This window comes from Marmota marmota, unplaced genomic scaffold (genome assembly GCF_001458135.2).
Source record: "Marmota marmota marmota unplaced genomic scaffold, marMar, whole genome shotgun sequence".
NCBI classification, from domain to species: Eukaryota; Metazoa; Chordata; class Mammalia; order Rodentia; family Sciuridae; genus Marmota; species Marmota marmota.
Window position 1 is genome coordinate 6,749,117 of NW_026000020.1, and position 13,293 is coordinate 6,762,409.

Below are 13,293 nucleotides of genomic sequence, written 5' to 3' on the forward strand. Positions count from 1 at the left end.
CGTGAATAGCGCTGCTGAGGACAAGAGTATCACTGCCTGTTCAAATCCCTGTCCCTCTGGATGGATCCTCGAGACCCGAACAGCTTTATGTATGAAATGACTGATGCTCCACCTCCCTCAAGAGAAGCAAGAATTCAAACCTTCACCTGCAGGACTGCAAAGGTCACAGAGTCACAGAGGTCGTTTACTCCTGTGCCGACAGAAGGTGCTGGCCTCTTCCTGCGCTCCCCAAGGTCTGACGCTAGTTCTTGGCGGGAGTAAGGGGCGCGGGCCTGTGGGGCCCAGGCGGCACCCCCGGGCGCCCTCACTCTGCGATCCCGGGTGGCTCCTGCCACCCGACGGTGGCCCGAAGCCAGAGCCAAGCATCTAGGTCCGGGCTCCACTGCCCACCTGCTCCCTGCGCCCGAGCCTGCATCGCACCGCCACCTGCCGGCTGGACGCGGGACGGCAGCCCGCAGTGCAGGTCCCCCAGCCACAGTCCTGTTCCCCTACCCTGTCGAATCCAGAGCCCAGGGCCTGCTTCTGTCCCTTCCACAAGGTCTTCAGGCTCCAGACTTGGTGGAGATGAGCGGGGGTCCCGCCACCATAGACGCCAATGCTTTGGGCTCCATCTTTCTATTTGTATCCAATAAACATTCGTTGAACTGATTTAAGGACAAAAGTGGCACACGGGGACATTTGTTTAAAAGGAAGGGATCATAGGAGACAACTATAAAACCAGCCTTAGCACATAAAATCTGAGCAGATGGAAGGCACGTGGCGTTCTTGCATAGGACTATATTTACACGGTGAATAAATGATAAAGAGATAGGCATAGAAAAGACCAGGAGTGGGGAATCCGATTCCCTAAAGAACATTTTTAAACCATACAATACAATATCTGTGAAGAAAGACATAACCAGATGGCTGGCACTAATAATTCAGAAATAGATCCCATCATGTGAGAATCTGTTAAGAAAGGGGGTGTTCCAATGTTAAAAAGGAAAAACCTTAGACATTGTTTAATTGGGCAGAAAAAAGATTCATGAATCAGGGAGCTGAAGACCAAGAGCAGTTCAGAGTTCAGTTCACAACATAGGTGGGAATATTTCTAGCCAAGAAAAGGCAAGTGACCTGCAGAAATGGCCTGATTGGCTACAGAGTCACACATAACTTATTCCAACATGTCTTGGAAGTTTGTAGCTGGTAACTGGCTGGAAGCTCAACTGCTGACTGGTGGAGACTCCTTGTTATAAGATCATACTCTTCAGTTGGGCAGGCTGGTGCACACCTGTAACTCCAGAGGCTCTGGAAGCTGCAGCAAGAGGATTGCTAGTTTTTCAAAGCCAGCCTCAGCAACTGAGCAAGGCCCTAAGGCAACTCAGTGGGACCCTGTCTCCAAATTTAAAAAGAAAAAAAAAAAAAGGCTGGGGATGTGGCTTAGTGGTTAAACACCCTGGGTTCAATCCCTGGTACAAAACAAAACAAAACAACCCAATAAGCAAAGTTAATAAAGAAACAGACTGGGAAAATGCTGCCTGCTATACAAAGGACAAAGGACCTGTTAGCCAGCTTTGCATTATGGCGAGAAAATCTCTGTGATAAGCAACTTAATGTTGGCTCCATTTTGAAGGTTTCGGGGTCGGTTGGCCCCATTGCCTGTGGTGGGCAGCCCATCAGGGCAGGAGTGTGCAGCAGAGGAAGCTGCTTACCTCCTAGAAGCGGAGCCAGAAGGCGCAGGTGACTCCATATCCCCTTCCAGAGTACAACCCAGTGACCTCACCTCTTCCTACTAGGCACTTCCTTTTAAGAGTTCCCCACCTTCCAACAGTTTCACAGGCTGACAACCAAGCCCTTTAACCCATGGGCCTTTGAAGGACACGTAACCAAGCCACGGCAGGATCATTCTCTAAAATACAGTCTATCTTATACCAGGAATGCACAAATTTGCAAAAAAGACAGCCCAATTTTTAAAATGAATAAATAATATGAATAGGGCTGGGGATGTGGCTCAAGCGGTAGCACGCTCGCCTGGCATGCATGCGACCCGGGTTCGATCCTCAGCTCCACATACAAACAAAGATGTTGTGTCTGCCGAGAACTAAAATAAATAAATAAATAAAAATTCTCTCTCTCTCTCTCTCTTAAAAAATAAATAAATAATATGAATAGAAAATTCACAGAAAAGCAATTCGGATGGCCATTTAACATATGGGGGAAAAAAATGCCTGGCCATACTGGTGGTTGGTTAAATAACAGACAAAGCCACAGCACAGCACCACTTTATATCCTGGAGGGCAGCAGGGCAGCTGTGGCTAACCCACTGCAGGGCTTGGCTTCAGCCTTCTGCAGGGGCTTGGCTGGGCAGCTCTGGGTCAGGTGTCTCATGAGGCTCCAGGTACAATGTCCACTGGGGCTGCGTCATCTGAGGCTGGATGGGCTGGAGGACCTACATCACCTGCCTCATGTGGATGGCAAGTTGGGGCAGGTTGTTGGCGGGAAACCTCTTTCTGTCCCCCACAGGCCTCTCCAAACCCTTGTTGGGTGGCAATGGCTTCCTCTAAGAGCTACAGCATGGAAGTTGTAGTGTCTTTTATCACCCAGCTAGCAAGCTGCACACCACCATCTCTTCAATACTGTTGGAGACACAGGAGTGTAACTCGGCATAGGGGTAGACCACAAAAAATGCACACGCTGGAGGCTCTGCAATAGCTGGCAGTGATCTTGGAGGCTGGCTCTGTGATCGCAGCACTCTCAATGTAAAATGCATTTCCTCTTCCCCAAGGCTCCCCAAAGTCACATCCCATCAATTATCAAATGGAGCCCAAAGTGTCATCAACCCAAGCAGGTCCAGCTGTGGGTACGGTGCCTCAGGTCTAGTTGCTTAAGTATTAGTGGCTTGTAATTCTTTTGATCTGAAGATCGGAGTTAAAGAGGTGAGTAACCTGCCCTCCACCCACGGGCCCCAGGGACTGCCCAGCGCCCATGGCAATGGCTGTGGGAGAGACCAGCCTTAGTGGCTAAAGACGCCAGAGATGAGAGGGCAGGGAAGGAGAAGCAGGTAGGAGTGTAGAGGGGGAGCCTGGCAGTATGAGACTCTCTGAAGGCACAAGACAACCCTGAGCACAAGCTGCTTTCCCCAGCTGCCCCGTCATCTCTGCCCACGTGGGAAACCCCTGGGACCTGGCGAGAGAAGACTCCCCAGAGAAAAGCGATGCACACAGGAGCTGAGTCTGAGGCCAAACATCCATCTCCTGTTGTAAAAGCTGAAGCCGGATGGGCTGGGAGCACTGGGTCTACACAAGGCAGAGCAGCTGGAGACGGGAGAATCCCTAGAAGATGAGCCCCATCTCTGACCACAGGCATGGCTAACCTCCACATTTGGCAGGCAGAGGGAAGAGCTGCAGGGATGAGTGTTAGAGTAACAGCACAGTTGGTGGCTGTCAGCAGAGGTCAGCATCCTCCTAGCGTGAGGGATGCGAAGCTTGAGGGCTGAACCTGGGCAAAGTAACTGCTTTTCAGTTACTTTTTCTGAAAATGCGAGCACCTTCAGAAGAACCTGACGGTACTCACACACTGCATTTTATCTATAATATCCAAGTTTCAAACAAAAATGACTAAACCTGCAAAGAGAAACATAAACATGAACTTTATATTCAGCAAAAAGCTATCAAATGATGCTACAAGGCTCAGGTGTAGGAAACAGCAAAGACTTCAGAGTTGCTTTTATAAGCATGTTCAATGAATTTAAAATACAAATAATTGCTGGGTGCAGTGGCACATGCCTGTAATCCCAGCAGCTCAGCAGGATCACAAGTTCAAAGCCAGCCTCAGCAAAAGGCGCTAAGCAACTCAGTGAGACCCTGTCTCTAAAAAAAATACAAAATAGGGCTGAGGATGTGGCTCAGTGGTCGAGTGGCCCTGAGTTCAATCCCTGGTACCAAAAAACAAAACAAACAAACACCAAATAATTAAAGGAAAACATGCAATCTATGAAGAAATTGGGAATATAAAGAGAAATAAAAACCTTAAAATGAAAATCCTATGGTTGAAAACTCTAGTAACTGAAATGAAGATTTTGCCATGTGAGCTTGTCTTGGTGTGTTCAGGCCGCTATACTAGAAGAACAGTAGAAACTTAAGGCTCACAGTTGTGGAGGCTGGAAGTCTATTATGGAGGCACCAGCAAATTCGCTGGCTGGCAGTCTGTTTCCTGGTTCACAGATGGCACCTTCTTTTTTTTTTTTTTTTTTTAAATTTTTTTAAATGCTGATGGACTTTTATTTTATTCATTTATTTTTATGTGGTGCTGAGAATTGAACCCAGTGCCTCACACATGCTAGGCAAGCACTCTGCCACTGAGCCCCAGATGCACCTTCTTGCTGTGTTCCCACCTTCTGGCGAACTTCTGGGTCTCTTCTATAAGGGCAACAATCCCGGTCACCAGGGGCGCCACTTCCTGAGCTGTGCACTTGCACAGTGCACACCTAACACTGCTGCTCTGGGCCAGGTTTCAACGACGTGGTTTCTGGAGCAGACACATTCAGACCTCAGTGCCCACTTACTTGGGTTTCCTGTTATATGGGGCCAGACTCACTGTAATGGACGCAGCAAGCATGTAAATGAGGGAAGCTTGGGAGAAGCAGGTGGAGGGAAAAGAAAGGGGAGTCATGAAAGAAGCTGGCAGTGGGGCAGGGGAGAGAGAGAGGGAGAGGGAGAGACAGACAGACAGACAGACACAGGCAGCTCAGGCCCAGCCCAGCAGCCACTCTGAGGGTGTGTGTGGCGGGGGAGGACATTAGTTCTACTCCCAGAATTACAAAGCAAGTGAGCAGTTCAAGGCTCACCTGGCAGGGCAATGTGCTGGAGTCCCCAACCCCACAGGTCCAGTGGGTCTTTGCCCCCATGGCACGGTGGCCTTTTCTATGTAGCACATTCACAAGCCCCTAGCCAACTCAGTGGAGCTGAGTGGGCAAGAGCTCAAATACGATCTGGATAGCACATTCCTGAGGCAAGGGGACTGTGATGTTATCAGGAATAATCGCCAGTTACACACTCCATCGCTCCTGGCCTGGAGTCCGAGATCTAGGCTCTGCTAGTGAGTGGTGACGGGTACTGGGGCATACCTGGGCCTGACCCAGTCGAGGTTACTGGGATCAATACCAGTCTTGTTCCAAATTGCAAAAGAAGTCCCTAAGAGTAGGGGAAGAAATTTTGCATTGGTGGGCACGTGGACTCTGGGGAAGCTGGGCGCTCAACTCTGGCACTGATCTTCATCCACAGCTGAGCACGAGCCCAGGAACGAGGACTCTGCAGCCACACCCCAGTCGAGGCCAAGCTCTGACAGGTAGCGGGCCGCCCCTGTGTTCCCTGTTCCTCCTGGGTACACCCGGATGATGACAGTCTCTTTCCCACAGGGATGCAGAGAAGCCAAGTGAGGGGCCCACAGAAGGGGTCAGTGGGCACCCAGCTGTCATCAACCACTGCCACCATCTTTTAGTAGAGTCATGATTTTAAACATCAACCTCATCTTTCCTCCAGGCCACCTGGCCTGTCCTTCAGCGCTCCTGCCTCACACCAAAATGTGGGTGGCTGGACCACCGGGAGCATCCCCCGTGGGTAATGCCAGGTCTCATGCTGATGTCAAATATCTAGGGCACATTTTGCGAGAATGATTTTATTTTTAAACATCGTATATACATTTATAAGTGTATATCTGATGTGTTCTATGTACACAGATTAGGCAGCTCTTCAGGGACAACATTGAGTGCCTACTGAAAAATAATTTTCTACAAGAGTAAAGTGTGGAAGATCACAGACCAATTTAGGAGACTAAAACTACACACGGACATAAAGAGCAGATTTGGCTCCAGCTTGGTACAAACCCTGGCATCTTCCTCCACTGGAGTGGAGATGTCCTGGCCACCGAGGGGTTGATGGGCCTCCAGCTGCCACCTCCACAGGGCACTTAGTCTCCTTGCCTCACAAGAACATCAGAAAGATCCTCTGTTCCTTCTAGCTTCAGGTTCTGAGGGAAGATCAAGCCAGATGTTGGTATACTGAGAATAAAGAATCATGAAATAAATTCTAATTGCAGTGACAAGATAGTGATTACAAAGAACAAGGTCTGTCCCACAGTCAGAGGACAATTAAACCACGGCAAGTGTAACTTGCATGATCAAGTTGGTTCTTGGTCCTTACCACCTGCAGGGGATAAGGCAGAAAGCCAGCCTTCTCTGGCTCTGGTTCCTGCAACACCATCACTGCAAAGGCCCATGATCTGGGCTACGCACCTTGAAGGAGCCGAGGGAAGCAGAAGGGAGGCCACCAGGATACATGACATGCCACCTGCACCTCCTCCAGCACCCGCTGCCGCATAATCCGTCTCTGCCTCAGTCGTGGCAGCCATCCTGCTCCCGTCTGCACAGGCCACCCCAACTCTCCTCCCACCCATCACCTACCTTCTCTCACCTGCATCCCAGATAGCTTTTCCCTCAGGCCTAAATAACTGTCCAAAGCCTTTCCTACCTAATGTCACTAACATCCCTGCCCCTGTGCACTAAGATGCGGAGCTTAGATCACACCTTGCAGGATCTCAGCTCAGCATCTGCAAGTCACTCAGGTTAAGCCCACCAGCCAGCCCTGGAGGCAGAGGGCCCAGTCCATCCCCGCACCCCGAGCCCCACCACACTGTGTGTCTGAGGGGAGGCTTTACCAGGGTGGTGGATGAAGAGTCCAGAGGCAGAAAGGCTAGAGAACAGCCAAGGTGAAAAGCCCTTCTGCTGTGAAGGGTTTTGAGAATGTTCCTCTGGTATCTCTAAGCTCTGAGTTATCACAGACCCTACGGACTACCGTCGTAAATGTCACCGCCAATGTTACAAACTTCATCTCAAAAGTCCAAAGCCAGGCCCCAGCAAGAGCCTCAGGTCACAGCCAAATTTCAAATGCTGAGCGCACTGGGGCCCTGGAGACTTGGCCACAGCACACTGCACAAAGCCTGGGGAGGGAGCAGAGCTGGGGGCAGAGCAGTGGGGGCCGCAGCGACCCAGTCAGAAGTGCTTCCTGCCGTAAAGCTGCTCTCCAGGGAAGGGCAGATTTCTGGGCAGACGCTCAGCCTAGGACTGATCCTTGGACTGGGGCAATTGGGTGAAATCAGTAACACTCTTGTGTTTTTGAGATGGAGTCTCACTATGTTGCCCAATTGGCCTCAAACTCCTGAGCTCAAGCTAGCCTCCCCCCTCAGCCTCCTGAGCAGTGGGGAGTGGAGGCTGCTAATTTTTTTAATGGGACTCAGAAGGGTTTCTGGGCCTGGGAGGCACCCTCTGCTCTAGGATCCTGGGTGCTGGAAGGACACATCCAGTAGATCCGCAGGTGCTTCCCTCCAAAGAGAGAGGCAGGATGAGACTCTAGCCCCGCCTGACCAGCCCAGCCCAGCCATGATGCTTTTCCATGTCAGACAAGTGGCTTGCTGCCCTCAGATGGGGAATCCTCCTCAGAGCCACCTGCAGATTTCTTACTAGGGAAATGGTAACTATGTATCTGTTGTCTACTTCACAAGCATCCATCTGACATTAGATAGCTCAGAATGTATCAGGACCACAAGGAGAACTTCCCAGAGCACCTCCCACAATCTGGGGCAGGTCCAGTGTGACGGCCACCCTTCCCTTCACAGGCTTCTGCAGAGGACACAGCACCTCTCCACAGAACCAGTCGCCGTCTGCTGTATTCCCACCCAGCAGCCATGGGAGTTCAATGCTCCCCGGGTGATGGCCATCCACAGGGGCTGGGTGCATCACCAGTCCCTCTTGGGAGCTAAGCCGGGTTCTTGTGTTCAGGCCTCAGTTTCGTTTTGTTTCTGAAGCGTGGAAGACTGAACCCAGGGCTGTTCTACCACTGAGCCACATCCCCAGCCCCTTCTGTGGTTTGAGTCAGGGTCTCACCAAGTGGCCTGGCCTGGCCTTGAAGATCCACCCACTTCAGCCTCCCAGGTATCTAAGATCATTCATGGGTGTGTACCCTGCACCCAGCTCAGTGGCTATGGAGCATCAGGCAGCGCTGCTGGTCAGCCCTGGAGACAAGCAGGGCTCAGATCTAGCTCAGGCTCTCCTGAGCTTTTCCGGTTCTCCACTTGAAACCACAACTAGCTCTGTCAGCTGGATAGTGTCCTCTTCAGTGAGGTCGTGAGCTTAGGAATGGGCAAGAGAAAAACAGGCCCAGACTCCCAGTGGCGGTGCACCTGGGGTGGGGGCAGCTGCACTACCAGGCACCCTGACCCTAAAGGGGAGCTCTCTCCGGCCTGGGCTCGGAGCCAATCCTTGAGGCTCATTTCACGAGGCCAAAGGTCACATGTTGGCATGCAGGATAGCTTGGGTGCCTCCTCTACACCCCACTTGTGCTGTCATTCCACTAAACTCTAACGGCCCCTCCCAATCACACTTCAGTGTTCTGACCAGCATCACCCTCCAGGGTCCACCACTCCCTTGGGCAGGGCACTATCCTAAAGGAGGTTTAGAGGCTGAGGTGGTGGGACATGAGGACACCCGTGGCACCCCAGCCCAGGAGTGGTGGCACCCCACATGCCATGGCCCAGCCTATAGCCCTGGCCATGCCAAAATTCATGGGTGTGGACCAGCTGGCAGGGGACCAGGATGCCAAGGGTCCAGCAGTGCCCAAGCTGTGGGCTTGAGAAGATGGCACCCTCTGCTCTCGACTCCCCAGCTGTCTAGCTGCAGCCAGTGTGGCACAACCAGGAGCCTGCCACGCTGAGCCAGGGGCACCTGAGAAGCCCCTGCTCGTGACAGAGCGCTCCTTCCCAGGCCTCCTCGCTGTTCTCGGCTCCACTCTCCTGGCCATTCCCCCATGTTTGCCCCTTCCTGTGGTGGCTTCCTGTCACTATCACCGTGTTCCTGCTATGTCTTCCACATGTCCTGACTCTGGTTTTAAGAGGGGCTGGCTTTTGAAGTGTTTAACGCCCAGTGAAGGACAAAGCGTTTATGTTCCCGGGGACAGGGACTGGGCATGATTTCATCACGAGCCTTCCCCACCTGTGCCCTCAGCACTGTTTCCACTGCGGTCAAATCCGACGGTCTTCTGTGTGGATTCAGGCGTCTGGTTAATCCTCTGAATTGAAGGTGCGGTGTAATCAGGATCCCCGACCGTTGCTCATGGGAGAGCTCATGAGAAGCCCCCCACCCCGCCTCCGCGTCACAGAAACAGCACACTCAGGCTCTCCGTACTGCGCCGGGTGACCTACCTTCTCATTGGCTAAGTGCAGGAGGCAGGCAAAGGCCAGAGGTATAGAGAGGTTCTGGGCCATGAGGGGAGGCAGGCTGGAAAAGAGGGGCAGTGTTTAGTTGGTCCCTGCTCTCCGTGGGTAGGAACGACAGACAGATACGATGACAACACTACCGAGACCCAGAAACATGTCAACTGCATCGTAGAAGCAGGTTTTCTAGTTTTGTATTTGGAAATAAAATATCTTCTGTCGCACTCCAGCCACTGGCAAGGAGAAGGGGCTTTTAATGTTGGTTTCCAACGTGGAGCGGACGCAGCAGCTGCTATGGAGAAACACCCACGGCAGGCTGTGAGCAGAGGGCCTTCCACAAACTGCTCCACCAAGCACTCAGCCCCTGTGGACCCCCAAGTTTGCCAGCACACACCTTTTCTGCAGGTCCCTTGTGAGCCCGCTCAGCATCTTCTTGTTAGCCACTTCTACTAAGGCCTCTTCCTTTCTGGTTTCACTATGGTTTGCCTGACAGAAGAAGCATATTTAGAGATCAGGCGTTGAAGGCTGGCTCACTTTCTTTTTTTTTTTTTTTAATTTTTGTGATACGGTGGGGTATGGAGTCCAAGAACTCATACTCTATCGCTGAGCCACATCCCCAGCCCTTTTTATTTCTCATTTTGAGACAGGGTCTCTCTAAGTTGCCCAGGCTGCCTTGAAGATCCTCCTGCCTCAGCCTCCCAAGTTGCTGGGATTACAGGTGTGCACCACCGTGCCCAGCCATAGTTTGGATCTTAATGTTCACCCAAGGTCAAAATGTTAATATTCCCAGGTTCAGTCTACTGGAGATGGTGGAGACTTTCAGAGGGGGGCTAGTGGGAGACCTTCAGGACTTTAGGACATGCCTTTGAAGGACACTGGAATCCTAAGCCCTATTCTTTCTCTTGTTCACATTCCAGCCACAAAATGAGAGGTCTGCTCCACCATGTGTCTGGCCCTGATACGCCACCATGGCCCAAAGCAATGGGGCCAACCCACCATGGACAGAACCTCTAAAACTGTGAGTCAAAAGAAAACCTGTGTCTTCACAAGTTGATCATCTCAGGCATCTGTTACAATGGTGAAAAACTGACTAACACAGTGAAACTTTTGGATATATTCACAACTACATACATTTTTCACTTCTCAGCAAGGAGAAGGTATGAAAAGGAGGCTGAATTCGTAGGGTTCAGAATATTCCCTGAGCAAGCAAGATCCAGAAGCGGAGGAAAGCAGTCTAGCTGAGAGTTAAACTGACCTGGACCAAGTTAATCAAGGCTTCAACTTGGTCTCAAGGAGAAACAGAATCTGACAACATAATTATTTTTCTACTACTTTCCCACCAAGAATACATTCCCTAAATCAGAAGTATAAGATCAGGGATGGGGCTGTGGCTCAGTGGTAGAGCTCTTGCCTATCATTTGTGAGGCACTGGGTTTGATCTTCAGCACCACATTAAAAAAAATAAATAAATAAAATAAGGGTATTATGTCCATCTGCAACTTAAAAAAGTATTAGATCAAAATATTGAATAGCACCTGAAATATGGTTATGATTTATCCTCCCAAAAGGTCACATTTTAACCTAAATTGCTGCCAGCAGTGAATGGATGCTCATTTGCTCATCTTGGCAGCACTGGTCAATGGCTACACAGCTGCTATGTGACAGCCACATCCCAGGGGCCAGCTTGCCCTCTGAACTGTCTTTTGTGGGTCCACTTTATTCACAGGTGTGACGTCTTCCCTGTGCTCTCAGTGCATCTCTGCCGTGAAACCACTGACCACTCCCAAGCATCCTGGAGCCACAGATGTCAGCCCTCCTGCCCATAGGCTGGGCTCCTAGAGAGCCACGGAGCACTGTTACCTCTGCGTCTGCCTCCTTACTGGAGAACTCTGTCAGCAAACGCCACATGTTCTGCTTCAACTTCTTCATGTCCATCTTTTTGGCAGTCTTGGCATAATGAATTTCAATTTTATTTACCTGAAATAAGCACATGACAAAGTAAAACTAAGCAGAAGATAAAAACATTTATAAGCTGGGCACAGTAGAATATGCCTGTAATCCCAGTTTCTTGGGAGGCTGAGGCAGGATTGCAAATAAATACTAGGCCAAACCTGGTCAATTTCATGAAACCCTATCTCAAAAAATAAAAAGGGCTGAGGGTGTAGCTCTGTGGCAGAGCACCCCTGGGCTCAATCCCTACTACTGCAGGGAATGTGGGGGGACAAATTTACTATCAGTTTACTGCAAAAATAAGTCTGATAGCCAGGCATGGTGGTGCACACCTGTAATTCCAGCGGCTCGGGAGGCTGAGACAGGAGGATCATGAGTTCAAAACCAGCCACAGCAAAAGCGAGGTGCTAAGCAACTCAGCAAGACCCTGTCTCTAAATAAAATACAAAATAGGGCTGGGGATGTGGCTCAGTGGAGTGCCCCTGAATTCAATCCCTGGTACCACCCCACCCACCCCCAGCCAAGAAAAAAAAAAAAAAAAAAAACCCCACCAAGTCTGGTGTTCAAATAAAGCAGGAATCCAGTTTTGCCTAGTTATAGAGTCCTCTTTGGACACGGTAAGACCCAGTCCCTCAAGTCAAAGCCAAATTCTTTTCAATCAAGACTAATCTACATGGGTAGACACATAAACAACATGATAAAGCAAGGGAACAAATAGCCTCAAACAAACCAAGATACTCCAATAACAAAATCCATTGACATCACTGTGGAAGAAATGTCAGGGAAGGAGTTTACAATGTATAGAGTTAAACTGGTCCGCAAGGTAAAGGATGGTATAAGAAATGAAATCAGAGAGAAAATACAGGAAGAGAAAGATCACTTCAGTAAAAAGGCAAAGATTGTGGGAAAAAAAAAAAAAAAAAAAAAATCCCCAAAAAACAAAAAAGGCAGAAATCCTTGAAATGAAGAAAACCATAAGCCAAATTAAAAATTCAATAGAGAGCATTACCAACAGACTAGACCACTGGAAGACAGAACCTCAGGCAATGAAGACAAAATATGTAATCTTGAAAACAGAATTGACCACAGAGAGAAGACGTTAAGAAACCATGAACAGAACTTCCAAGAACTATGGGATAACATGAAAAGACCAAATTTAAGATTTATGGGGATAGATGAAGACGTGGAGACACAAACCAAAGGAAATGTACAATCCTACAATGGGGGAAACCCTTTACAAAGGGGGAACCAATTCATATCTCAGCTGATTCTCAACCCAGACCCTCAAAGCTAGGAGGTCCTGGAATAACATATACCAAGCTCTGAAAGAAAATGAATGCCAACTAGGAATTCTATATCCAGCAAAATAAGGCTTCAGATTTAAAGATGAACTAAAACTTTCCATGGTAAACAAAAATCAAAAGAATTTGCAACTAAGAAGCCTGCACTACATAACATTCTCAACAAAATATTTCATGAAGATGAAGTAAAAAAAAAAACAGTGAAAACCAGCAAAGGGAAGAACTACACTAAAGAAACAATCAACCACAGGAGAAACTAATTAAAAACAAAAACTAGAAATAAACCCAATGACCAGGAATATAAATCATATTGCAATCATAACCTTAAATTTTTAAAAAATATTTATTTATTTATGTATCTTTAGTTTTTAGGTGGATACATTAGTTTGTTTTTATGTGGTGCCGAGGATCGAACCCAGTGCCTCATGCATGCTAGGCGAGCACTCTACCGCTGAGCCACCACCCCAGCCCATAACCTTAAATTTTAATGGCCCAAACTCATCCATCAAAAGACACAGACTGGAAGATTGGATTAAAAAAAGATCCAGGACTGGGGCTGCAGCTCAGTGGTAGGGCACTTGCCTGGTACTTGTGAGGCACTGGGTTTGATCCTCTCCACCACATAAAACTAACAATGTATTGTGTCCATTTACAACTAAAAAATATTTAAAGAGTATAACCTTGTTAGAGTTAGGTTTAGGAAAAAAAAAAAAAAGACCCAACAATATGCTGTCTTCAAGAGACTCACCTCATAGGCAAAAACTAAAGGTGAAAGAAGGGAAAAACCCTATCACTCACA

At 49.0% G+C, this 13,293-nt stretch overlaps 1 protein-coding gene across 7 annotated transcripts in view; it reads right to left on the bottom strand.

Annotated features, from left to right (window-relative positions):
- Positions 1-5,639: 5,639 nt before the first annotated feature.
- Ncaph (non-SMC condensin I complex subunit H) overlaps positions 5,640-13,293 on the bottom strand; it is a 37,687-nt gene continuing 30,033 nt past the window's right edge. For 4 of the 7 annotated variants that reach the window (XM_048810342.1, XM_048810341.1, XM_048810339.1 and 1 more), the window contains exons 15-18: positions 11,104-11,220; positions 9,638-9,729; positions 9,232-9,307; positions 5,640-6,037 (exon numbers count right to left, since the gene is read on the bottom strand). In XM_048810342.1, the coding sequence (XP_048666299.1) occupies positions 5,972-6,037; positions 9,232-9,307; positions 9,638-9,729; positions 11,104-11,220 (351 nt within the window). In that variant the 3' untranslated portion in view covers positions 5,640-5,971. The other 3 variants (XM_015499730.2, XM_015499731.2, XM_048810340.1) reach the window with 2 other exon arrangements.